The 27,639-nt window shown below is 40.5% G+C and overlaps 4 protein-coding genes across 6 annotated transcripts; 2 read left to right on the forward strand and 2 right to left on the reverse strand.

Moving 5' to 3' along the window:
- Nucleotides 1-1,009: 1,009 nt before the first annotated feature.
- Nucleotides 1,010-5,116, reverse strand: LOC103708980 (pathogen-related protein). Its single transcript, XM_008794113.4, has 3 exons — nucleotides 4,501-5,116; nucleotides 4,002-4,415; nucleotides 1,010-1,370 (listed from the first exon to the last, which is right to left on the reverse strand). Exons 1-3 carry the CDS (start codon nucleotides 4,645-4,647, stop codon nucleotides 1,176-1,178), a joined length of 756 nt encoding a protein of 251 aa, XP_008792335.1. The 5' UTR covers nucleotides 4,648-5,116; the 3' UTR covers nucleotides 1,010-1,175.
- Nucleotides 5,117-6,283: 1,167 nt separating this feature from the next.
- On the reverse strand, nucleotides 6,284-12,375 carry LOC103709027. 2 transcript variants are annotated; one of them, XM_039131162.1, is made up of 3 exons: nucleotides 11,566-12,375; nucleotides 6,728-6,890; nucleotides 6,284-6,533 (listed from the first exon to the last, which is right to left on the reverse strand). In XM_039131162.1, the coding sequence occupies exons 1-3, from the start codon at nucleotides 12,009-12,011 to the stop codon at nucleotides 6,492-6,494; spliced, it is 651 nt and encodes a 216-aa protein (XP_038987090.1). In that variant the 5' UTR covers nucleotides 12,012-12,375; the 3' UTR covers nucleotides 6,284-6,491. The 2 variants fall into 2 exon arrangements, with proteins under 2 accessions (XP_038987090.1, XP_038987089.1); XM_039131161.1 differs by having other exon boundaries at nucleotides 6,284-6,890; nucleotides 11,566-12,371.
- A 1,760-nt stretch (nucleotides 12,376-14,135) lies between these two features.
- On the forward strand, nucleotides 14,136-15,757 carry LOC103708981 (enoyl-CoA delta isomerase 2, peroxisomal-like). The gene has a single exon (XM_008794114.4). The coding sequence runs from the start codon at nucleotides 14,556-14,558 to the stop codon at nucleotides 15,300-15,302; it is 747 nt and encodes a 248-aa protein (XP_008792336.2). The 5' UTR covers nucleotides 14,136-14,555; the 3' UTR covers nucleotides 15,303-15,757.
- Nucleotides 15,758-17,333: 1,576 nt separating this feature from the next.
- LOC103708982 (protein CONTINUOUS VASCULAR RING 1-like) lies at nucleotides 17,334-27,463 on the forward strand. 2 transcript variants are annotated; one of them, XM_008794116.3, is made up of 8 exons: nucleotides 17,334-17,425; nucleotides 17,497-17,677; nucleotides 20,113-20,165; nucleotides 23,408-23,517; nucleotides 24,199-24,366; nucleotides 24,437-24,534; nucleotides 26,828-26,954; nucleotides 27,084-27,463. In XM_008794116.3, the coding sequence occupies exons 2-8, from the start codon at nucleotides 17,528-17,530 to the stop codon at nucleotides 27,179-27,181; spliced, it is 804 nt and encodes a 267-aa protein (XP_008792338.1). In that variant the 5' UTR covers nucleotides 17,334-17,425; nucleotides 17,497-17,527; the 3' UTR covers nucleotides 27,182-27,463. The 2 variants fall into 2 exon arrangements, with proteins under 2 accessions (XP_008792338.1, XP_008792337.1); XM_008794115.3 differs by having other exon boundaries at nucleotides 17,339-17,677.
- The last annotated feature ends 176 nt before the right edge of the window (nucleotides 27,464-27,639 follow it).

The raw sequence follows: 27,639 nt of genomic DNA on the forward strand, positions 1-27,639 counted from the left end.
ACTGTGACTCATACTCCATAGGGTATCATTTTACCTTCTCTTTTTTTTTCATTTTTTGTAATATAGAGGGGGATTTGCCGAAACTCTTAAACTGATGCCACACGTCCAGATGATTCTGTATGGATATGCTTTTCTTCTATTAGTACTGAAATGGTGCTGGAATAACGTACTCACACGTGGATGGCCCAGTGAAATTTCCTACGGATTGAAAAGGGCACGCGGAAACTTACGACCCACATCGAATATTTTCTGGTGGAAGGAGGATCCAGTGAGGGCTGCTACGCGAGTGAAATTCTGCCTCTCCCCTTCCCCTCCTATCTTTTACCCCCAAAAAAAAAAAAAACTGTACACTAAGCGTATTCACTGGCAAGATACAGCCCAAATCTGAACGAATTAAGGTCCAAGAGTCCGGCTAAAAGCAGTCGGCTGCTTGATTTCCTTCTCTGAGTGCATGGCCTGCCTGAAAGAGAAGAATAACTCGCTTCCGCCGAAGAATATCCAGCAGTAAAGGATTCATTTTCTCCATACATGAAGAAATAGAGTTAATCCAGAAGACCAGCGTAAATGAATCCCCTTGTAAGAAAATTTGCTGCTCCCTAAAGCGTGGAATAGCGTTGCCAAAACCTGCTCAGGATGCAACTAATTCAGCGCAAGGCACTGAAGAGGAAACCAGTTGCTCACAACGACGTTGTACATGGTATCTCTTTACTAGATAATATAAGAAGGTAGAGAGGAAGTAAAAGATGTGTCCTATCTTTTATATAAAGATAACAGGAACATAGAAAAAGATTTAAAGTAAATTGAATGTTAGAAGATAAAGCAATCCAATTCTTTAATTTCTTTTACAGAAAAAGAAAAAAAAATAATTTCTTTTATATCCATTAAAATATTTTAATTCCTTATTTTGTATCCTGGAGCAATGAGGATTTTTCAATACCTAATTTTTCATTTTTAAAAATTTTTTAGAGAGATAGAGAGAGAGAAATATAGAGGATCACAACAATAACAATAATACAACAATATGATAAGTTCAATAGGACATTTTAAAGCAAATGTTCAATAGGTACATACATACATACATACATATACATACGCTCACAAATATTTTATACGATTCATATGCATAACCATATGAGAAGGCTCCACTTTATTGGAGGCTGCACATTGAGCCCTTATTACCCCTTGAAATATGGGCATGCTCGAGAGGTTGCAGCACCGCTAGAAGAACCAGTCGCGGCAACCTCTCCAGAGGTGGCTGCTACTTGGAGGTGTTCACTTGGGGAAAGCAATGGACCCTTGAGAAAGCCTCCAATCAATTCTGCTGGATCATAGTAGATCTCCAGCTCTTCTGCCCTCAAATGCTCATCTACCTGAACAGTTTATGATTGGAGCAATAACATAATACAATGCAAGAAATTGAAATAGAACAACACTGATTGAAATATTTCTTTCGAGGGACGACTGTTTTGGATAATGTAAGAATGATGTAAAAAATGCAAATCTTCCAAGAAGAAAACCAACTCTTTCAAATTGAGGATAATAATATTCTGGATTGGTGGCATCGAAACTGAAACTTTCACCACCACAACTCCCATAATAAGCATTTTGAGAACTCGTAAAGAATGTAATTTGAGAATAGTATCATTGTTGCTATTCTGAGAGTTTCTAAGAGTTCACCATGTAGCCCTTGTGCCTTTGTCATGTCCTGTTTCTGTATAAGATGATCCCCTAAACTAAGCAAAAAACAAGAAATCTAATCCTAGAAATCTAGGTCTGTTATGGATTTCATATGAGATATTTTTGTCTTCGTTCTAGGAGAGATGTTAGGCGGAAAGAAACTGGGAGAGGTAGGGATTGTTTTGGCTGCGTGGAGATGGCATGGCCTTTGATGGGTAGCAGCCCGAGCCTCGCAAGTGTCCGCTCCAAGCCACAAACGCTTCCGGCAACGATCGCAAATCTAGCACTAATAGGACTGAATACAAGTCTTTCCATAGACAAAAGGAAAGGTACCAACAAATTAACCTAACCACCAAAAGGTGACTATGGACCCAACTAGAGCATAGTAAATAATTGAATTTTAAATAAATCCAGCCAAAACCAAACAAAAAATCAATATAGTTTAGGCTCGAGGCTCGGGCTCATGATCAGCTATGCTAACCAGGCAAGCGGAGCTGAGCTGAGTACGGGCTATTTGAGGTTGGCTTGGCAATCTAGATTGCTTAAACTCAGCTCCAACTCAAGCTAGGCTTGGCTTCAGTTATTCAATTCGGATCCTATAAGCTCGAAACTGAGCTTTTGCCCAGTTGACCCAGGCTTTTCTTTGAACCATGCCGCTATTTTATGTTCAAGCTAGGCTCGGATAATAATCGAACCAAGCTACAAAAACTATTTAAGTTTAGCTTAATTTCTAATTGGTCTATGCGCAAAGGAAGCTCAACCCAAGCTACACATGAGCAACTCATATCATTAGCAAAGCTCTTCACCAGAACATGGAATGGTTTCTGTAATATTAGATTATACAAAGTCTAGATTACTGAATGAGCCATTCCTTAAAAATGCCATTAGGATTATCATAAAATAATATTAGAAAATACAACTAAAGGTCAATTGGGAAGCATCGAAAGCATATCCATGATGCTAAATAAGCAAATATAGCATGTAGATTTATCAAAGAATGGTAGGTGCCATCCTATTCTAATAGTTATTGGCTAGTATCTTCGTAATTCATGCTTTATAAAAGAGCTTAGAAGCAGTGGCATCGATGTCCAGCTAGTTATCTATAATCTTTGGCTATAAAACAAGCAGGTTTATAGCCAAGACTAGCATCATGGCCTAGATCTCAATTTTCTCTTGGGGGTTAAGGTAGATCTCATCAATAAAACACAAAGAAAATCTCAACCCTTATTATCTTGGTCAATATAAATTTATATATTTTAATATATAGGCTATACTAATATATACTAAAATGGAGGCTCTGCTTGCATAAAGCTCTCCATTCACCATGTGGATAGCTATATTAATAATGCTATTAATAAAACTCTTTATTCTAGATAATAAGGAGGGCTATTATTTAGTATGATTCTTTATCAAAATATAACAATATTATATTATTGATAAGAAACTTATTATCTTATTAAACCATACTAAATAAATTTTTTTTGTTAGCACTAGTAAATTGATACAGAAACTAATGATATTATTAATAGCTATATTTGCTTAGTATATGCTGATACAAATGAAAAATATTTTTCATTAGTATTGCACCTTGCTTATATCCCACAGGCCATTAGATTACACTAGTATTTTATTAATTTCTATTATATTTTTAATGATTGTGATCTTAAAGTTAGTATTTAAAAGGCTGTTAACCTCATATTTATAATATCCAACCGAAATTTCAGTATTTTGGTTCTAAAACATCCCACGAGGTCCTCAAAAATTTTGAAATTTCAAAAAAAATTCTTTCCAGTCATCAAAACAAGTTAAGATTTCAAAAGTGCCAACTAATATCCTTGACAAAGTCTTTTGAGGACTGGTACAAAGATCTAATCCGAGTCCCACCATCACGCCAATTTTGGCCAGGATTCCTTGCAGAAAACCTCAAAATATCTTGGTCTTGGCCACCAACCAAGCCAACATGAAGCTTGGTCTAGTGTTAAGAGTTGCTTTTTTTTAAAAAAAAAAATAAAATCAAAAAGTAACAAGGCGAATCTGCACTTAAGACGGAAGAGGTGCTCAAAAAAAGTTACAAATACAATACCCACAGGTAGTCCAGTTGCATAGAACCAAAGAAAATTAGTTCCAGAGATCAAAAACAATTATGATTTGAGGTGCAGAAAAGTACGTAAACTTTCCACCGGTCCACTTATAATATGCAACCAGACAAAATTAGTCAAAGAGATCAAAAACAGCCAAGGAAAAGACAGGATAAGCAGGATACCTTTACTCAACCTTTAAAGAGATCAAAAACAGCCAAGGATAAGACAGGATAAACAGGATACCTTGAGGATAGCCATTCCATAGAACTCAACCTTTTCCCCGGTTGGTGCATGACCTTTGTAAGGCCCTTCCATGTATCCCCAGTGCCTGAACTTGAGCACGATCACCGGAGGGCCCGAGTACACATGCAGCACCTCCCACGCGAACCCGCGAGGGAACGCCGTCCGGAACAACTCGTGCGATGACTCAAAGCTCTCCAAGTCCTCCTCCGGCTGGGAATTCTGCAGCAGCGCGTTGTAACTCCCCAGCTTCAACGTCTCCTCGGCTGATAACGCCTGCCTTCCATTCACAATGAATTTGAACTTCTCCCGGTTGATGGTCTTGAAGTCTTCTAGCCGGGTCTTATGAGAGAACTCCATCTCCCACGTTTTGATCGCGTTCTGTACCTTCTCTTCCAGCGACCCTTTTGGCCAGACCTACAAAAAAAAGGTATAGTCCGATCAAAAGAGAGAGCTTGAGAGTAAGAACAATCGATAATAATAGATTTGATGGGCGTTTTACCTTCGTCCTTCCTTCTTCGAAGAGCTTGTTGACAAGATCATACGTTGGAGGAGATCCAAGCCTCCAGTGGGTGTCATCTCCTTCTTCTCCCACTAAATAAGACCTGTACTGGTCCCCCACCGGTTTCTCCTTTGAAGCTTCCTCCATATCCAACGTCACAGAACGTCCGTCTTTCTGCCTACCGCGGGTGCCTGGAGCAGCAACTGGAAACTTGGGCTGCAGAGTAACTTACCGTCACTACAAAAAGGGAAGCTAGGGCCTTTCCTTTCGAACAAAGAAGAGACCCTCTTCTGGGAATCGCGATTATTCGACGAGAAGGCGCCGGCGGCCTTCACAAGGGCCCTTCACAAGCTAGTCACCTTCCCGACGGCCGGCGCCGCCGTCTCCAGGTTCGACGAGCAGGAGGGGCGGCTGGGTTGGAAGGGGTTAGGGATTTTGTTGGGGGCGTAGTCTTCGGGGGAGATTAGGCCTCCGACGTCGCTTTCTAAAGGTCGTCCAAGGAGGACGATTAGGCCTCCGACCCCATTTTTTCCGGTAGTGCGTTATTTTCATATGATTTCAGTCGGTATCCATGAAGCCGTGCTTTCGAAGGCGGCAACTCTGACGGCACCCTTGCGGCGACTCTGGCTTCTGAATATCTCCCTTAATTTTTTTTAATGGATTACATTTAACAATTTTTTACATAAACATCCTTCTCAAATTCAAATTTACATAAATACCTCCTTAAAAATTATATTTATTTTCTTATCCTCATAAAATACTGTTTTTTTTCACTATCACGATCGTCTTATAAATATTTCTTTTTACATACCTATCTATTAAAAATATTTTAGCCATTTTAATTTGAAATCTTTAAATTTTTTAACAACGTTAGATGGTGCGGATACATATGCAAAAATAAAAATAAAAAAATATACAATAGTAAAAATATTTTACGAGAATGTATATACAAATATTAATTTTAAAAAAATATTTATGTAAAATTTGATATTTAAAAAAATATATTTATAAAAAAAACTCTATATTGAATAACATCCAAAACTTAAGAAGGACGGCAAATTAATAACTTCAAACCCAATACGTCCTACAAGCTTTAAAGGAGGTGAGAAGCAAAGCGGAAAAGGGACCGGAATGGCGCAATGTCCATGTCCTTCAAGAGGGCGGGGGGGGGGGGATTCATTGCTGCAACTTGGAATTGCTGTTTGGATGCTCGCATGCATACACATCGCAGGACACAATATACAGAAGCCAGGCTATGGAATTTGTACCATAATTTACAGAATTAATGCAGTAGAGATTTTTATCTTAAGAAAAAAGATTATCAATATGGTGTTAAATAAGAGCTACTATAGGGAATAATATGTAACACAGTAATCCGTGCACAAGAAATCCAGCCGGGAATAATATGTATAACAGTAATCAGGACAGAGGAAATTCAGCTAGAAGAGAATTATTTACTATCGGTGCGAGCTCTTTAAAGGAGGCAACAATCTCCATAGACCTAATCACATAATACTTTTTGATGTTCAATTATAAGGTCAGCTCATTGCGCCGAGATCCACTCACTTCGCTTACCCCACTCCAATAAAAATGCCTTTTTTTCGGCTCTGGCATGTAAACTCAAGACATAACACAATGTGTGACCCACACCTGTGCTCTATAATGGTCTCCTTTTTCTTTCTGCTGTCATGTTCATGGATTAGTCTGAGTTCTGCCCCAGAAAAAGAACTCCTTATAGATCATCTCGATGCGAAGATATTTAAAATTTAATAAAAAAAGGATATTAAGCATAAGCAATCAAAAGACCTGCTTTCTCAATATTTACTCAAATTTAAATGTCATGTAGATCACTTGTATCCAAAAAGGGGACAACCAGGAAACCAAAGACAATCTGCATGTATACAAGTCTGTTACTCTAAAATCTCCAAAATACGAAAGAACAAAAAATTGAGTGGATATGTCCAATTTGCCTGCCCTCGTGCAACTGAATGCTAAAGCCAAAGAGATTTTGAAGTGCAGGCGCTCCAAAGGCCCTGCATATAAGCCAAGTAACAAAACAATTTCGCTAATGACTTGTATATATTACCCCAACCATCTTTCCACCCTCTGAAAGGCAAGGATGAGATACCGTCAACTTACTGATTCTCCGTGACCAAGGTATAGTGGAGCAGGCACCATGTCAGAACATATTTACACGTAAAAACCATGGAAGTATGAATGCTATTACCAGGCAAGCCATTAAGAAATTACAGAAGGGTTGACGCCTCCAACAACCACTCCTCTCAGAGTCTATGTTGCTCAACGCCCTCCTGTCATGCCACACCTCCAAGAATCTGCTGTCTTCCTCGCCGGTGATGTTTTTAGCAATTGTACCACAGATTTCACAGTACCTGCATCATAATCAAAAGCAAATTCATTCAATTTAATGCCATCTGAGATATGGTCAGCATTTACTTACAAGATACTCAGACAGGATACAATAAAAAGTTTGATCAACAAAAACAAGCTAAACATCTTAAGATGTGCTAAAATCTGGGTGGATTTTCAATCTGGCTCTCCAGATTATACTCCTCTCTTCAAAAGATTGGCTCATTTATCCTATTACCACAGCTGGCCTTTTCACTGTTCACCTCAATTCTTTACACACAAGATAATCTTAACGAGTTGCGTCCATGCTGGATCCTAAGTCATGCGAAAAACAGGTCTCCCTCTCAGCAGTCAATCTTTAAGTTTACTTACCATATTAGTCTCTTTCCAAAAGTCATCTCAATCAGGAATTTGGAACCAATTAACAAAAGGCAGATGTTGGATTGATGGTAGTAAGAGTGCTCAAACCTCAATGCATCGCGCTATGGATCCATAAGGTGATCCAGTACCAATGAGACAACGCCTACATGATAAGGCCACGATTAAGTATAGGATGGGTTGAAACTGACACATGAAGTAGAAGTTCAGCCAAAAAAACTAGGCAAAGCTCAATGTGAGGGCTAAAAATGTTAACCGACAAGACTTACCTCATTACGTCAACTATCTAGGTTGGCTTCGTCTATAAGTTTTGCTAAGTTGGATCCTTTAGCAGAACTTCCTTTTTGTTCCTTTTCTTTTCCTTTAAGTCATCCTTTCATGTTCCTGACCATTCAACAGAAATCTGATCCTCCACTGTATGAAAGCCTAATATCAGATTTTTGCCAAGATCCATATTAGTCAATTGCCCACCACGTAACCATCTAAACCCAGCTTGATGCAGCTCTAACAGCTATTTCTAGTCAATTTCGACACAGTTAGGCCCTGTTTTTAGCCCTAAACATTGGAACATTCTTATCTATACAATGATCATCTTAATAAAGTTGCATACAAGAATATGTACAATATCTGCGGAGATAAATTGGCTGGCTGAGATGATTCAGTCAGAGGCAACCAATTCAGAGAGTACCTCCTACTAAGGGGCATGTTTCTGGGTGAAAGGTCTGAGATGGGTGCAGCAGAAATTTGAGAAACCTAGAACAAAAGTGTGGAGGTTGGGTAGCAATGTACTGAAACTCATTCTGATGGAAAATATGGCCTTTGGCATAAATGAATGACAAAACAATGTTCACTATGCCATCAGGGGATGGATCTTTAATAAAATTTAATAAATACCCAATGCCTTCATATGCAGGTTACCATGCTTAGCAGTGGCTAATCAACTATGCAATGTCTTTAAAATCGTAAAATCTCTTTACATCATGTTAATTGTATATTCGACAACATTTCAGACAAACTTGCAAACTTGTAACCCATAAAGGACCTTCAAGCACATCAGACAAGCCCTCTCTATCATGGTTCTCCTTGTAAATATGGTTATACGAACTACTGAAGACCACCTAATATAAGATTAATTTCAAGATACGAGTAATGCTACCCATTAGCAGAAGCTACTGATCAACATGTTCAGACTAATTTTTTTTGTTTAAATAAGTAGTTGGAAATTTTGAACTATTTGTCCTCTATAAGAGGCAGGAGAATATTCAAAAGATAAAATAGAAGTATAACCGCAAGACTGCAAATCTCTCCATTCTTTGCGCTCAAAATCACTCCCCCATACATCTTAAAACATTTGTTATACCATTCTTCCTCGATACTTCTCCAAAGAATCACTTTTTTTAGTTTTTGCACATTATCGTGATATGATCCAAACATATGATAATAATGATGATGACAACAACATCAATAGCACTGAATGGTAGGTTCCTCCTCATGCCAGTATTCCAGAACTTCATGTCAAAACCCTAACTTGGATTAGACAAAGGGTAGAGAAGGCTTACAGAGAAGCCAACATAATTTATTGAAAGCCGCTAGCAAGTATGAAATAGCAAGCCAACAAAAAAAGGCATCCTTAATACCCACGAAAAGTTTATCCTGCTAGAGTAGAAATCCAATCTTCACCATTCTAAAATATAACTAACAAAATCTTGTGTCTTGCAAGGTGCATTTTGGCCCCTGCTTTCTCTTTAGGCACATCATATAGCATTACAAAATTATCTAGATAAATGACAACCTTGACGCCTAGATAGTACACCAAATAAGTTGAAAAGCTAATCTGTAGTTTCGCTTTCCTACATCACTTGCAATATAATTCCAAATGCAAATATGAAGATTCGAAGACAGCATTTCACTTAATAGCAAGCCAAGGCATGATCAACTATAGAAAATCAAGCACATACATTAGCTGTTAAGGAATCGATACAATCATTAAACAACCATTCAAACATTCATAAGTTTAGTAGGACTAGACAGTAGGCACATCACTTTCACAAATCTACAATTTCTTCCTAACACAATCACCTAATGCGGCACCGACATTTTAGCTGGTGTAATTCATTTGCAGGAAAGAATGAAATCACACTTACTCACTGATTCAAAAAGAACGTCGTCAATTTTTTGAATGAAAAAGTGTCAAACATCAAGCACTGTTATATGCCTATGTTTTCATGCAAAATGCCAACAGTAAGCCATTGCACCTACCCAATCTTTAGTGAATCATTTCTAGTTTTATAAGTTTAAAAGGGTATACTCTTTATTCGCGATGTAAATTACTTGGTACAATTCAGGCTGCTGCATGGATAATGTCATAATTACTATCAGCCTAAAACTTAAACATTTTTATTACAATTATAAATCCCTGCAAGATGCCCTTTTTTTCTAAATCTCGGCAAGATGAGGAGCATCCTGGCTGTCTTGTCTTGTTCCTGTGAGAAAACGGGAATTGGAATGGTGGCAGCAGTCCAAGACCCATCCACATGAGGAAAGAAGAAAGAAAGAGGAAATAAAAAAGGAAGGAAAGAAGGAGGAAAGGAAAAAAATGGAAGGTAAGAAGAAAAAAGGAAAAGAAAGAAAGGAAAGAAGGGAAAAGAAATGGAAAGAAAGAAAAGAACGAAAAAAGAAAGGAAAGAAGAAGTAAAAGAAAAGGAAGGAAGGAAGAAATAAGAAAAAGATAGAAAGGAAGGAAGAAGGAAGAAATGAAAGAAATAAAAAAAGAAAGAAGAAGGGGAGATAGACTGATGGTATCATAGGGATACTCGATGGAGACTGCCGTCGGAACAGGATGGGACAGCAGGACACCCTACTCCAAGGAGAAACTGAGACACCGTGTTCCCAAAGAATTTAAAACCTTGATTTTCATAGTGATCGAGATAGAGTTGAGGGGAGAGGGGAGTCCATGGTGTATTTCGTGTAGATAAAGTACAAATCAATTAGACTACAAAAGAAGTTGGTGATAAACTAGTGTTATGCAAGTAAGCACAAAGATATGGGACTGAAATACGTCCAAACAAGTGAAGGGGTGAGGGGAACTGTATGAAATGCAGCTAAATGGTAACTCATAATTAGACCATTAGCTGCAACTGATGGATGAAATAGGCTTGTGAAAGCTCATATTATAAATAAAGGAAAGACAAAAATGGCTTAAACAGTTCAAACATGCCATGATGATTTTGTTTAATAGGCAAATATCAAAAATATCATATGCGACGGGAACTTAAGCATCAAAATAAGCACATGTGAGAGTTAGAAACTTAAGGCTCAAATGCATCAGAGTCTGATCAACAATCATGGACACTACTATAGAGATTTCATTGGCATATAAATGCCTTACCTCCTGTAGAGCTTCCATCATCTTTTTTTCCGAAAAAAAAAGGAATGAAAATAACTTCTAGATGAGGAATGCTTATAATTTATATCAATCAAGAAATTACATTCCAACCCCTTGATTAATAAATCATTCCTTCCAACCTGTCGGCATAGTTTACTTAGCTGACACTAACAAAATATATGTTTCCTTGTTCTTGTAATTAGAATAATTCTAGCTTCTGGCTCTTGCTTCGTGCAATCATTTGCAAGATTATATATGAGTATGTTCTGCAAGGAACATAGCTGTGATTTTGTCACATGTAATTCTTATTCAATTTTTTCCTCTCTTTTTTGGGTTAGATAGTTCTGCAATTAAATCCAGAGCTTCCAATCTGGAAGAAAACAAAGTAATTCTGTTGACCGCAGTCTAACTTTATCCTTATGTATTTGTTGGGCATGTTTCTTTATGGCTACTAATCGTGCGTGTATAACACGATAGACTAATAAGTTAGAAAGTCAATAAGGTATTAAAAAATGACGCCTTATAGAAGAATAAAACAGATGCTTTGACAAGGTTATAGCAGAGAGACGGACAGAGAATGGATTAGTTGAAACGAAAAAGATGAAAGGCTTGGCAGGACCTTAAGAAAGAAAGTTAAGACTTTGATAGCTAAGGCGCCCACGCCTCCAAAACGACAAGCTATCAACTTTAACATGAATCTAGGGTTTCAATTTATTTCACTCCTCGTAAACATCAGCAAACCTCCTTAAATTGGTTCTTGTAGAAATCACTACAAACCCCTTCAGATCGAGCTTAAACACAGAAAACCCGACGTTGAAGAGATCAAATCGGTAAATTAAGTCAAGCATAGACCCCAGCAATCAACATTCCAGCATTAAACAACTAAGAAATCTGAGAAATCTAAGGGATTAGATAAGAAACTTAATCAGCAATACCTGTTACCCTTGAGCTTAAACCACGCCTCGGCGCAGTGCCGGTGAGCGATCCCGAGCTCACCCTTGCACCCGCACCCAAGCTGGGTCAGCTCCGAGCCATCCTCCGCCCGATCCGGACTCAAATGACAGATCCTACACACCTCTTCCGCTTCCACATCCTCGTCGTCGTCCGCCCCTCCGCTGCTGCGCCCCACTTCGATGACCACACACGCGCCCGCCTGCGACGCCGGAACATCCGCCGCCTCCCCGTTCCCCTCCGCCGGTCGACGCTCATACGCCACCTTCCCCCCTCCACAAGCCTCGGTCTCGGCAGAGCTCGCCGTGACGACAACGGCGATGGCGGCCTCGGGCGGCGTAGCCGCAGGGTTCGCCGGCGTCGTCCCCCGCGGAGGATGAGGTGGCTCCCCGCTGGTCTCCGCTCCGCCGCGTGGCTCGCTCTCCGTCATCGTATCTCGCCCACATTCGTATCGCGACGATTTCTTTCTCGCTTCGCATTTAACGTTTCGGTCCGGGTAAAGACAAAGCGCTGTCCGCTTCGGAGCTCGTTTATCCGATTAGCGGTAACGCCGCGGGCAAAAGATTGAGGAGCAATAAAGCGGAGGCGGCTTTAATGGAAGTTTTGACGGGAGTTTTAGCAAGATTAAGCGACATCACGGAATTTCAGGGTTGCAAGGATTGGCCGTTAGGTTCTAATTTGGAAGAAGGGAAATTTTGACAGGGTGACTACTGGTAGCAGGTAAAGAAGGAACCGAAAAGGATGCGGGGAAGCCACTGAGATGGTAGCTCCGTGGAACTGGGCCTTTACTTTCATTCTTGAGATCCGAGTTCGAAACGTGCGGACGTCGATTAAATGAGAAGACCAAATATTCTCCGCTCGGTCACATAAGGTGGAAGGGCTTATTGGTCTGCTGATAGCCTTGGTGATGCCAAGAATAACGTACTCACATAGAGAATTCGTGTCGGAGCCCAGAAGGGTAGCCGGACTGGCGTGCCCAACACACAGCTAGTTTTGCCCGCATAACATTTTTCTAGCGGGGTAGGGGTCCAGTGAGGGCTGCTATGCGGGGGTGGGCTTCTCCCATCCTCTCCCCTTCCTTTTTGTCTAATAAGCAACAAAAAAAAAAAAAAAGTGCGGAATAAATTATATTTAAAGGAAGGAATGATTTATTATTCTGATATTTTAAAGAGAGTGGAAGGGGGAGTAGGTTTGCTCGGCTAGAATAGAGAGGTGAGTGGATGTGGAAGGGAAATGCTTGGGGGCCTGGGGCTTGGAATGGGAAGTTGACGGGGGAATAAAACTTTTGCAAGGGTTAAATAGCTAGGTATGTATACATTGAACATTACGGGAAGAAGAATGGGTTTCTATGGAAGAGGTTGGTGGGGTACGATCGATGTGATCGATGTTGGGTCGGCCAATGAGCACGGTTCTAATATCTAATGATGATGTGGGTGGGATCTAGAAGCCAAGGAGGGATGCGATGGTTCTAATATCAAGGCAAGAATCCACGTTGGAACAACATAAAGCTAGCATGATGGACGTCCGACGGCCGATCTACACTGCACTGCGTGAATCACATTTCATTTTGCTTCATGGTTAGGCATCAGCTATATTCGATATGTTCTTTCCATTAGTTTGGGTTCGTGATGCATGCAAATAGATTCTTTCTGCTGCTTCATGCACACAAATTTTGCCAGCTTCCTGCGCATGTATATAGAAAACTTAGAACTTTTTTAACATGACTTCTATTTCTTAATTTTTTTTAAAAAAATAAAATTACAAAAATCAAGGCTACAAAATATATTTGGTGCTATTATTTTTATTTTTTTATTATTTTAAAAAATATTTTTTAAAAATTAAAATAGAGATTTTTTTATCAAGAAACTAATCTATTTTACAATCACCACCAATGCTAACTCTATTATTGTTACCACTGCCGCTAATGTCGTTTTTACTATTGTCACCCCTATCGTCTCTGCCATAGCATCTTGTCAGTCATGGTCTCTATTACTACTTTTACAATACCACCACAATCATCATCACCATTACAATTAGATTAAATGAGTGAATTATGAAAATTCTATTAAGTTTTACATTTATTATAGTTGCATACAATAGTCTGTAAAATTTATATTTGCATCCAGTTAAATTAACTATGCTACTAAAACTGTTTACCTCATATAAAAAGTTGAAATTACATTTAAGTGAGAAGGAGGATATAGAATAGTTTTTCTTATATTGGATGATTGTTCTATCTTTTAGAAAAAAAACAATAAGGGTTATGCAACAAGATAACGGACCTTGCATCTTGAATTTTCAATTTTTCTTAATACAAGTGCATTTCTTTCGCCTTCATCATACAAAGTTAAATTAATTGTTTAATCCAAATATTCAGGTCGTGAAAGAAAATAAACACCCCGTGATCTCATGAAGAGAATAGATTGCTTTTCAGAGGGAAAAGCCAAGATCAAGTCTACGTAAGATAACATGACACCGCTTTAGGAATTTTTCAGCAAAATATTTCATGCAATTATCCAAATACGAGTACCAGAAACCCCAAGTCTATCCATAGCATATGGTCACGAATAAAAATAATTAAAAGTTCGTAAATCAAATGGAGTGTTTTGACGGGGTTACCTCGCTCGCCTTGGACTCACCAACCGTGCTCGCCCACGGAGATTAGTACGTGTCGCAACGTGACTTGACTCAGCACCCACCCGATAACATATCTGATCTACGTGGCAATGTATTCAAGTCACACTAAAACCAATCCTCCAATTCAACTTGCAGCGGATCCGTTCAATTACTTGCGACCTCCAATGCGTCATTCGCGCCCGTCGATTTCTCCTCTTGGCGTGACGCCAACAAACAACCGGACGCGATCGCTCGCCAACATGGACGGCAGATCTCGCTCCCGTAAAGACCATATCCCGAATGCTGCAGTATCCATCAGCTTTACCCACTGCCGCACACGGAAACGATTCCAAAAACGATGTGCTCCCTCGAGAAGCGCGGCCGCGTCTTTGTCCTCACCCTCACCGGCGACGGCGAGCATCGTCTCGGTCACGATCTCATCGCCGCCGTCCGATCGGCCCTCGCCCGGGTCCGCGCCGAGTCGGCCGCCGGCCCCGGCGGCTACGCCTTCGTCACCGCCGCCGAGGGCCGGTTCTTCTCCAACGGCTTCGACCTCGCCTGGGCCAACTCCGCCGGATCCCGCTCCGCCGCCCGCGAGCGGCTCAGCTCCCTTGTCGCCGTCTTCAGACCGATCGTAGCGGACCTGATGTCCCTCCCGATGCCGACGATCGCCGCCGTGACCGGTCACGCCGCCGCCGCCGGGTTTATGCTGGCGATCTGCCACGATTACGTCGCGATGAGGGGCGATCGTGGGTTTTTATATATGAGCGAGCTCGACATCGGCCTGCCGTTCCCCCCTTACTTCATGGCGCTAATGCGGGCTAAGATCGCGGATCCGAGGGCGCTGCGGGACGTGGTGCTGCGGGCGGCGAAGATCCCGGCGGCGGACGCGAAGGAGAAGGGGATCATCGATAGGGTGCACGGCGGCGCTGCCGAGACGGTGGAGGTGGCGGTGAGGATGGGGGAGGAGCTGGCGGCGAGGAAATGGAACGGAAGCATTTACGCATCGATCCGGATGGCGGCGTTCCCGGAGCTCTGTAGGGCGGTGGGGCTGGCAGAAGAGGGCGACGAGGAGAAGCCGAAGACCGTCGCCGCGAAGCTCTGAAATCCGGCGGACCGGAGCTTGCAGCTGATGGATGCTGTCTTGTGTTTGGGGGAACCACCCGATTGAGTGGCAAAGTGACGTAATAAAAATATGAAGTTAGTCTGGTCCGAACGTTCCGAACCTTGTTGATTTTTGTTGGATGGGAAATGCTTGGGCAAGCCCAAAGTGTGGATAACGCCGATATCTCTAAACGAGGGACGCAAAACGTTATTTGCTGTCATATTATCTCCTGTTAATGATATATATTTGTTTTCTAATGTGATTTCTATAGTTAAATATCAGTTTGATTCGGTCTAATGTCTACATTTTATATGTTTACATCCTCCTTGTTTGTGACTGCTGCTACCTAACCAAGAGCAGCTCTTTCACAAAGCGTGTCTAGGAGCATAGAGGAATCTTTTCTGTTACAAATTCTTGATGAACTTGTAATTGAGGGCGTTTGTAATGTACTGGTATTTAACATGAATGGTGCAAAAGAAGGGTGGATTTGATAAATGACCATCATTGTACCAATTAAAATTGCTTGAGATGCAGCTTGGGGTGTTTGTTGGATTCCGACTTAAGAGGGTTGACTTTTTATTTATAATCTCTGTTTAGGGATGGTAATTTACTCCGCATCATCTCTGGTCCCAGGAGATATAACTCTTCACATATATTTTTCTCTGGTAAAAAAATAAAATAATTTGTATGAAAAAAATAGTATAGTTTTATCCAACCTAATCTGTCCCGTCCTCATTTTAGCCCTAGACTCTATCTGTCCTATTCCATCTTGAGAGTAATTTGCAGCAATTTTAACTGTGGAAGAAAATAAAAAAAACTCAATTATCCTTATATTTTAGAAAAAATTCAGTTGCCTCTTAATCTAAACTTGTTATTCTAGGGACAAGATTGTATCTTTCGCACAAAAGAATGATTCACCTTCTTTGGTGCGAATCCTCTTCTACATTGAAGATGGTCGCAGAGTCATGGTTGGTGACGACTCCGCGTGCTGTTTGAATGGCCGCCAATCGTTGGTTCACGCACAACTGCTGCTATGATCACAAGCAAGTGCAACGACCACCAAACTAACTCCATCTAAAACCCTCTATAAGTCCCTCCTTCCCCTCTACTTGATCCATCATCGAGCCTTCTCCTTACTTCTCTCTAGTCTTTGGCAGTTGCTGTGCCACCGTGATCGACCACCGCTGCCCAAAATCTTCTCTTTCTCTCTAGTTTATCCGACTACCCTATTTGTCTTTTCTTTCTCTTGATTTGAACATCGCCGCCACAAAAATGCCGGAATCAGCTATCCTCGACCAAGATCCACCGCCTTTGCCACACTACGGTGAGCTTCCTTCCTTCTCCTTTTTCATTTTCATCTAAACCGAGCTCCTAATCCAACTCCAATCTTCTATCAGCCTATTCTCGGACCGCCATTGTCCTTGGCGGATGCCGTCATTTCTGGCCATGGCCACCATCGCCGAGGCCACCTCTGCTACCGGCTCCATCGTGATCAGCTGTCGGATCCCCGTCATTTCAGTTCCTCCCTCTCTTTTTTCCTTCTATCTTTCTTCCTCTTCTTTTTTTTTTTTTTGGTTCTTCAACTCTTAGATTTTTATTATTTTCTAGAAAAAAAAAATCCTCGGATTGGGCCTATATTATAGCTAGATTTATACTTTTTTTTCTTATGGTTGACCCGAACTAGGCCTACGATCAGGCTTAGACCCAAACCTGTGACCGAACCCAGAATTCCAGATTGAGTTTTTTTTATCCTCTCTACTTTTTTAGCTCTCTTCCCTCTCTCTCCCTCTTTCTCTCTCGACACGATACCATGTGTGTATGCCAAAGTAATCACACGATGCCATATGTGGATCCAACGGATACTGAAAGGAAACCAAGATAGAATCCGATAGGCGTTGTGGACCCATCACGCGTCATGCTGCCGCTTCGGAACGCCCGTGACGCAATAACCCTTGTTTCCAGCGCCTAAACCAATATAATCTTGCCACGTGGAGATAGATTTTGAAAACGATCCTCATATCCAGCGCTCCCTTGTTTGCCCTTGCCCCTTTGTTTATCAGTGCGGAAGCTTCTTTCAGTCGGTCTTCCTTCCGGGTCTTCGACAAAGAAGAAGGACCAGAGAAGTAAGACATCTCGCCGTTTCTCTTAGATCTCTCCGTCAATATTTTTTAAAGGAAAACCAAGAAAATCTTAGATAAGAGAGGGAGCAAAAAGACGAACGCGTGATGGGCGACGACAAGTCGTCAATTCCGATGGCGAGCAGGGAGAGAGATCGGGAGCTGCTTATCCCCGTGGGCGACGCCGGCGACGACTCCGACCGCAATCCTTCGTCCTCCTCGGCCTCCTCCTCCCACCACCACCAGTCTGGTAGAGAGGTCAGCACCAGGTCTTATTGTCTCTTTGATCGATTTGCTTGGGTCTCATTACTTGGGAATTCGACATGCTTTTGCTTGTTTTCAAAAACAAAAGAGGTTAATTTGGTCACCCTTTGCATGTAATTTTGTGGATTTCAAATTGGTAAATCTCTTGCTTATTAGGGTTCTTCTGAACCCCTGGAAGCCCCTCTTCATTCATGACTAACTTCGTTTTTCTATTCAATAAATACAAATTAGACTCAATTTTAGACTCTTTAAAAGTCTTAATTTCCTTGGCCGGGGAAATTTTGGTTCATAAAAAGTGGCAATTAAGCAGAAGAAGGAAGTTCCTTTTTACATCTGAAAACCAAAAATCGTTTCGGAGTGGAAGCTGCATGAGTGAAAAATTATGATGTGTGTTGATTCGTTCCGTTTGACCTTTGCCTCCAACTGTAAATTTATCTCATGGATCATGTGATGCATTTATGAGGTTCTGACGCCTAAAAGATTGCGCGTTTCTTTGCCGTTGCAATCAACATTATTGTCACCTCTCAATTTCACTCTCCTCTCAAAGTTTTAAGTGGCTCAGTTACATTCCCACAACAAATCCCATGCCTTTGCTTGTAGACATTGGGCCAAATTTAGTGGCATCCCCATGTTAAACTTAGAGATATTTAGTGCCATCATCTGTTTGCTACATTGCACTATTTAGCCCTAAGTTTATATAATTTTACAATTTGTTCTTAAGATGGCACAAGAATTTGCAAATTGGTAATTGAATCCCAGCCTAGGCAAATTCAGGAAAGGGAGGGGCATGTTACCCTAGATTCTGTGTGGTGGGACGTTAAACTTTGCTGGTTATGAAATTGAAGCTTATGCAGACAGGTACCTACCTTCAAGAATTCTTCATGTCCCTGCATTTTGTGAATTCTTGCTTATATTTTTGGAGGGGGAGGATGCATGGTTCCCATGACCTAAGAGTTGCAGATGTTGTGAAAGGTGTTTTCATTGCTTTAAATCAACATAATATATCGTCTTTCATCTCTCAACTCAAGATTTAAGAATGCTTTTACACTGTCCCAAAATCATAGGATCTCCATGTAAGTTTAGTTATGACAGTCATCACACTATATCATTGCTCATGCCTTTATCAAACAATCTTTTCTCTGGGACTTGTTACACCTAATTTAAATGTCACTTCCACCCTTCTCTTCCTAGTGCTTTCCCCACTATGTCACGTCACCATCCTTGACTACTTTAATTTTGTCAGTATTAACTCTTTATCAAGTACTTTATATGGTTTTGCTACTGCAATTTTGTCAGTATCAACTCTTTATCAATTTTGTTGAATTTATATGTCTCATAATTTTCTGGCTCCAATCCTTTTACATGAGTATGTGTCATTTTTTGAGCACAAACTGTACAACTTTATGACTTATGATAGCTTGTAATTTTAGGCCTTTTCTCCCTTGGTCGGCATTGCCTTTTTGCATCCTTTGCTTGTACCACCTTGTTTTTTATAACTGATAAGATCCATCTTATCTTAAACATGTTCATCATTACGTTTTGGAGATAACTGTAGTTTATAATTCTTTGGAAAAACTGCTTCATGATTTGATCCTTCAAGTAATTGATATACAATTTATAACACCTTAACTTTAAGATTGTTTTTTAATCTTCATTGTTGCTGTAGTTTAACATATTTTATTCTGGTTTGAGGTACCTCATATAGCTGAGAATAGAAGTAGCTGATAATGGAATACATCCTTTCATATAGATATCTTTTTTTTTATCAGTTTATTACATAATCTATATTGTTCAATATTGCAAATTGATATATAGCGGCATGGTATGCCGTACCGGCCCAAACCGGACGGTACGCTACTGGTACCTAGTATGGATATAGGTTGATATTGCCCCGTGCCGTGCCGGCTCTGTATCGACACAGTAGAGACAGGGGAGAGGGAGAACGGGAGAGAAAAATAGTGAGAGAGAGCGGAGGAGGGAGAGAGAGAGAGAGAGAAAGGAAGAGAGAGGCCGACGGAGGGTCGGGGAGCCTCCGCGTGGAGAAGGCGGAGGCTGGGGAGCTGCCGAGGCATCCGATCCTCCTCCGTGCGGAGGCTCCCCAGCCTTCGCCGGCCAGCCTCTCTCCTCTTTCATCTCCCCTCTCCCTCCCTCCCTCTCTCTCTCTCTCCCCCCTTCTCCTTCTCCCCCTCCAGTGACAGGGTCTCAGTTTTGTTGCCGGAACCGTCTTGGTCCGCCGCCAGTACAGCTCGGAACGCCCCAAACCGGGCGGTTCAGGATGGTTCCGCTGACTATAGTACCAACTTTGCTTATTGCAAGTTTTTTTTTCCCAAGATATAAGTTGTGAAAATTTGTTCATACTTTGTGGTTGTTAATGTTCTTTTTATAAAGGCTTCATATTGGTTAATTGATATGCCTTTTCTACTATGCAGGCATTTTATAAAGTTTTCCGTAGTTGGGCTTCGAAAAAGTTCATGACAGGATGGTAAGCTTTTTCCTGTTCATCGTTATTTGTCTTCTCTATTCACCAACTTAGCTGGTGTCAGCTGAAATATCATAGACTATGTTTTCGTATTATATCACCTAGCTTTGTTCCTAGTTTTTTGTGGTCTAAGTCCAAGTAGTGCAGGAAACTTCTATAGTGCCACCCTTCAACCTCCTCCTTCTTACTTCCTGCTTTGCTACCTTTTGCATGCGTTAATGGCTTCCTTGTCAACTAGTATCCATCATCAGAATTACACATAGTCGAATAAGATTGATCTTCTCTAGTCTTGTCAACTTCTAAACCTCTATACCATGTGTTGCTCAAAATAAAACCATAATAATATGGTACATTTTTCACAAGTTTCATAAACTAAGAATAATCTGGATCCCATCTAATTATTGATGCTTCTTGTGCCTTCCTAAGTGTTTAAAGCACTGCATAGTTGGCTTTCCTTCTGTCTTCACTTTTTGTTTATCACAAAATAGAAGAACTGGTTAGTCCTTGTTTGTTCTAATCTAAAGACAAGAACACATTAAGGATATAAAAAGAAAGGGCTGTGCATGGTACTCCTTTTCATATTTTCAAGAACACAGTCTATGTCATCCATCTATAAATGGACAGCTTGGATTTCTGATTAGGTAATCCGAGGTACCGGCCAGTTAGTTGTAATTAATATAGAAAACCATGTTCCATGTCCAACCTTTCCTTCATGTTTTTTCTTCTTCCCCTAATTCCTTGGTCCTATTGTTGGGGGTGACCCCTCTGCCGCCCTCCAATGCCTCTCTCTCTCTCTCCCCCCTTCTCTGCTCCTCTCTTTGATCTCCCATCCTCAGCTTCATCACCTGTTGTTATCATCTCCTCTCACCATGATCCGGCTGCTATCACACCTTGGCAATGTGAATTGCCATTTGCCAGCAACCTGCTTGTGTAGGAAATTGGTTCGTGCATCCATGGAGGAGAGGGGTGATGGCTGACATCCCCTCTGCCATTCGCCAATGGATTGACATCATCAACACATCACCGCTGCCTCCCTCTCTCTTCAGTGTTTTGCGATTTAGTTCTCTCCATCATTTCCTCACCTCGACCATGTCCATCCTCGTCGGCCTAACCAATTGTCGAGTACCAGTCCATCATCATATAGATCATTGCACCATTCCGATCCGCTTGGTCTCCGTTGTTGATGACATCTGGACCTAGCCCTCTTGCAATTTCTTCCTTGGACTCATCTGCACCTGCTCCTCTTCAAATGTTATGCCTACACCATCCTCTCTACCACCCTCATCCAGGAGAAACCGTACACCTTGACAGCCTCCAACATCCAAGCCATCTTGCACCTTGCTGTCTCTTCTCCATTTCATTAGACCTTCCATTGCCACTATTGCGCCATCAACAATGCTAGATTTCACCACCTCCTTTAACGTTTATCTGCTGCAGGTGCCACTGCCCTCTCTCTATACACTGCACAATAGATTCATGACTACTAACTGTCACTAGGACTTCACCACAACTCCATGACCTTCGTATTCTTTGACCCTATTCTGTCCCTCAGCCCCTCCATGACTATTCTCTATTGCAACTGGATAATGTTCAAAATGATATTTCCAACTTTCCAAAATGGACGACCAATATTTATGAATGAGCTGAGCAAAGAATATCAAAAGAGCATCATAGCAAAACCCAAAAAAGAATTGAAAAAAATGAGGAAAAAAAAGGAAAAGGGAATATTAGAAACATGTTTAGGCAAGGGCAGAAATTGACAAAAATAATAATTGAACTATTGAATCGAGTGGATATGTAAATCAGTCATATTGAAACTGATTTAGATTAAATCATTTGATAAGTATTGAGTACAAAAGTACAACAAAAGTCGAAACTATCTAATTGGAGCATGACTAGTAGCATAAATAGGCATATCCAAGTTGGGATTTTGTTACAACTAAGATCATGCAAATCTTTATTACCATTAATTTTTTAGACTCTAGGTGCTACACGAGCGGCCAAAGATTTTCTCAGGCCATATGTTCATGGTGGAGGCCTTGGGAGGCGCATAGAGGTCAGGGCAACCTCAAATACAAGGATGCTCATACCCACACCAGCTGTTGCAATAGCGGACCCCTGCATGTCAGAAGCTATAATAGCATCCCTCACATAGGCGATGTTTGCAGTAGGAGCAACCACTGCACACAGCTAGTGTAGAAGTTCTTAAGACTACCCATGGCGACATCTGCATCGGTGAAAAGAAAAAGAAAGTGGGATGAGGATAAAGGGGGAAAAAAGAGATCCTCTATTTTTGCAGCATCATTACTTCATCGATCACCACCATTGTCCTAGGAGAATGAAGAGCTGGTGTAGGCAAACGACATAGGTATTATAAGCAACAGGTCACCTTCGCGGGTTTCCAAGCTGCCCAACTGCCTGACTGATTAGCATGTCTGGCTTTGCACCTTTTTTGGGGTCAACGAGCGACTTCATACCAACCCAAGGTGTGAGCAACCTAGACAGGCCACCCAAGCCCTAGCAATGCCCTGGCGGCTGCCGCCCAAAGACTAATATTTAATTGGACCAATAAAATCTTGTGGATGATATGTTGATATAAAATACCAAAGCTGATACCCTGAAAGTCTTCATCAAAGAGATTGTCCATTTGTGGTACCACTTGTCTACCGGATGATACTACTGAATAATCACCTTAGTTGTTGATGCAGTTGTGCTGATGGTTATCTCTGATTTTTTTTTTTTTTGTTTTGATTTATGTTATTGAACTAGGTGTTAGATGATGGCTTTTTATATGCCTTAAATTGCATGCATACATTCTTTGGTGCAACTATATGATTAAGGTTCTATGATGCTGACTTTAGTTACATATTCTGCGCATATATGATAAATAATATACTTTAAATAAATAATAAATTCAATTTGATGGCTAATATATTTACCTGAGGAGGCAATCAGTTACAATGGTTTAATTATAAAGAAGATTCTGGTTATATTTGACTGTATTTTTAGGCTTTCAAAAGCACATGCGCAAGTTGGATGAAACTGCATTTGGAAGCCTCTATTCAATATATGATATGGTATTTGTTATATTAAGTGGAACCTTTAAAATGGCATTCATGTCTTGTATTGCATATCCTTAAATGGTATGGATCTGTATGATCTGTATGAGTTTGATCCTTCTACTGCATTTGAGAGAACTGACGTCAGTTTCTAACCTAAATTGCTTATTTTTCTGTATTTTGCAGTGTTATCCTGTTTCCTATAGCAATAACCTTCTATATCACCTGGTGGTTCATTCATTTTGTTGATGGATTTTTCTCTCCACTCTATGCTCAGCTTGGAATCAACATATTTGGTATGCATATGGTCTTTCTATATCATTGTACTTGGGGTTAAGTGACATTTTAGAAATACATGTGAGGAGCCAGCATGGTCTTCATATTTAATCCTTCTAGCAATGGTCAGTTTAAATGCTAGCATGATTTATTTTGCATGGATCATTTATGATCATAATATTGAAGTCCCCATGAACCTGTAATTATTAATAAATTGCTGTCACTGTCTTAGCATCTACCCTTCTTGTTTTGTTTTATAGCCCTCTTTTTGCATGTGCACTTGTGCTTTCTTTTTGTGCATGCGGGTGAATGGGTATATGTACACAGCGATGCCCACTTGCATATTCACTGAATAGACACCCAGGCAGCACCCTTGTGGCCCTGTTTCTTCATGTGCACTTGTGCTTGTGTTTGCACATGGGGGTAGATGGGTGCAAGTATGCACACAACCATGTACATGTGCAATCACATAGAACACACCCATGCAACACCCACATGCATCAATTCCTTTCTTGTGCACTACAGGTTTTTACCGATTTTGGAACAAAATCTAAGATCACAGCACTAAACACTAAGATAACAAAGAAAGTGCTCACCAGTTTTATGCTTTATTGCTGTATATGTTTTCTAGTTCATTTTGTTCATTATCCCTATTTTTCTAGATTCCTAGATTGAAAATTAACAGGATTATTCCTTTCCAGGGCTTGGTTTCATAACTTCAATAACATTCATCTTCTTGGTTGGAGTGTTCATGTCATCGTGGCTAGGGTCATCCATCCTTAGCCTTGGTGAATGGTTTATCAAGCGCATGCCGTTTGTTCGCCATATCTACAATGCATCGAAGCAAATCAGTGCTGCTATATCACCCGGTAAATTTTATCGAGTTTCACTCCCCTTGGTAGATTTTGTCATGTAATTACTAATGTTATCTAGTTACAGATCAGAACATGCAAGCCTTCAAGGAAGTTGCAATTATAAGGCATCCTCGACTGGGTGAATATGCATTTGCATTCATCACCTCGACCGTTGTTCTTCAGGTCATTAATCTTATACCATCTTGAAGTGTTACTAGTGTAATGTACTTATGTAATCACACATGCTTTCTGGTGCATGTTTGTGCACTTTAGTGTGGATTTAAGTGTTTGTTGCATGCACTGATTTAAGTTATGTTGCATCTCTGGTACTTTTTATCGCAAGGAAATATGTTGAGTGCATGCATAGTCACATCATTTTTAAACTTGAAACAAAAAAAGGCCTGAGCGGTTCTAGAAACATGGATGGATTAAGAACTCCATGGCGATATTCTTAAACAGTAGATGCAGACCGTATTATGTCATTGGCATCATGAAAGTCATGCACCCCCTGGTATGTGCTTGGGAGAGTGCACACCTATGTGAAAATATTCTTTTTCTTGGAGGCGTTCATGATCATTTACATAATTTTATTATTATCTCAGGGAAAATAGCAAAAGGAAACTAAGGGCTAAGGTGGATACACTGTGCTTTCTCATGATTCTAGATAACTTATACCTAATAGGAGCTTATAATGTTGCCTAAATTATATGAAGCTTCTTATACATAATGCAAAAGCCTCCAGTCTTGTCATGTGAGGCCAGTGCAAGCTTCTTGATGCACATTCCTAGCATGTGAGAGTGCATGGACCTTTGTGGTGATGAAAAGGCTTCCGCATTTTTACTCATGCTTCCTTTCCACTCTCTTTCCCTCTCCCTCTCCCTCTCTCTCTCACACACACACACACACACGCACCTTGCACGAGCCGAATTTTCTCACTTTCATGGTTACCCCCCATCTTTATTAAAATGTTCCCTATTTCATTTACTACAAGGAGGGAAAAGGAGAAGTGCAACTCTTAAAAATAGGAGTATATTTATCAAGTTACAGAAAGAAAAGGAAAAAAAATCAAATGGATGATGACAGCTAGCCCCGCTTTCTCTTCACATGGACTGCACATGCCAATTTCTAATATAGGATTTTAATATCTTGATTTTAATATTTCCTACCAAATTTAATCGATGGTTTTACTAATAATTATGTATGCTAAGTATGCAATATTATATGAGCTGGACTTGACTACATTTGAGTGGATCTTCACTCAGATTCTATCAGATCTTCATTGGACAACAAAGGCCCCACATCGATGATCCGAGCCGTTGGATATGATCTACTATCTCTAAATGCTTACACATCAAAAACCATGTGATTTGGAAACCCCTAGCCTATGCATCAAGTGTTCAAAAAACACATAATTTAATTTTATTTAGAGTGTTCAATTTTTTGTCCACTTGATGTATAAGCTAGGGTTCTCCAAATCACGTGAATTTTTGTATGCAAGCAATTTAGATGTAGTAGATCACATCCAACGGCTCGGACCATCGATATAGGACCCCATCATCTAATTTAGACCTGACCGGATCTGAGTGGACATCCACTCTAATGTAGCCAAGTCTAGCTCATATTATACATACATACACACACACACACACACATATATATATGTATAAATAATACACAAGTCATATATGTTTGTGTGTATATAATTCTTTATTGCTTCGGTTATAAATTTGGATTGGGCCACATTCAAACCTGATCCAAGGTTCAATTCAGATCCAAACCCAGTCTCTAACGATGGAGTCAAGATAATCGGGTTTTTGTGCATAGTTCTCAGCTTTGTTTTCTAAAGTATCAATGAGTAAGAAGGATTGTAGGAAAGAGCAGGCTAGGAAAGAACACTGGTGGAAGGATTGATGGGTCTTTTGGGTTGTAGGAATCCTAACCAAAATAAATGAAGTTTAACAGACACACTGGTATATCAGTTTGTAGGAAAGAGCAGGCTAAGCTTTGAAGGACCTTGACCTTGTGGGGAGGGGGCAGGAAAGAAGTGGGTAAAGCCTAACGAGACCTAGATGGAAGTTAAGGAAAAAAATTATAAACTTGTGTCTGTGATGGATTGGTACTATTTATATGAATAAATAGTGGAAGGATTCATCAAGCTGACCCAAAGTAGATGCTATGTGTACAGAGAGTTATGCTCATGGTTATCACCTGTGTCGAGCAACCTGACTAGTAAACTGGTTTTATCATGCATGGGGCAAGTATTTGTAGTTTGGTCAAGCTGTCATTTTTCATTACTACAACAGTTGCATACATGCACATGCATGCGGAATTTTCGTTATCCTTCTTTTTATATCTCTCTCCCTCCCCCCCTCCCCCTCTCCGACTATTGTTTACTTGTCCGATGATTGATCTGTGATTGCTGTACATAAAATCTGTACTTCAAATCCTGGGTCCTCTTATTACTTTTCCATAACAGAGTTACTCCGGGGAAGAGGAGCTCTGCTGTGTCTATGTTCCAACCAACCATCTCTACATTGGTGATGTATTTCTGGTTAATTCTAGGGACGTTATCAGACCAAATTTATCTGTTCGTGAAGGAATCGGTGAGATGTTGTCTTCCTTTTGTTGTTTGATGCGCCTTCTTCATATTGCTTTTAATAAACTGCAATCATGGGGTGAGATAGAATATTGGTCATTATAGTGACATTCTTCAATTCGTGTTTTGATTGCAGAGATTGTTGTCTCTGTGGGCATGTCAATGCCCCAAATTCTCGCAACACTGGATCCACATACAATACATGTGGATAGAACTATAGCTAGCAGCAGCTGAAACAGAAGCATCAGGTTCCAACATTCCCTTGCTGGAGCTATCAGAGAGGTCATGTTAGTTCCTTCATCTTGGTTTCAGGATTTGCAAGTCCTAAAGTTCATTAATCTTCCAGCAAGATTCTGCTAGCATGTATCATACTCCTCTTTTTTGAATTATTGTGGAAATAGTAGGTAAGTGGATGGGAAATGTCTGCGCATTACTTACTCGCGTTCTTTGTGCCTCAAAGAATCCCCTATTATAATTTAGCTGCCATATTGCATGTGGTTGTTGAGCTTATTGAGAGGATTTTATTCTAACATACCAGTTTTAGCTTTTATATATCCTTGATCAAATATATATATACATTTCTGGTCATCTGTGAGTTTGCAGCATAAGCATCCATTTTGAGTCTATCTTCAGGTATTCCAACCACTTAGGAAGCCAGGTGTCATCCATAGGTAAGTATTAGTAAAGCAAAT

The sequence above is a fragment of the Phoenix dactylifera genome, chromosome 11, assembly GCF_009389715.1.
Source record: "Phoenix dactylifera cultivar Barhee BC4 chromosome 11, palm_55x_up_171113_PBpolish2nd_filt_p, whole genome shotgun sequence".
Classification (NCBI taxonomy): Eukaryota; Viridiplantae; Streptophyta; class Magnoliopsida; order Arecales; family Arecaceae; genus Phoenix; species Phoenix dactylifera.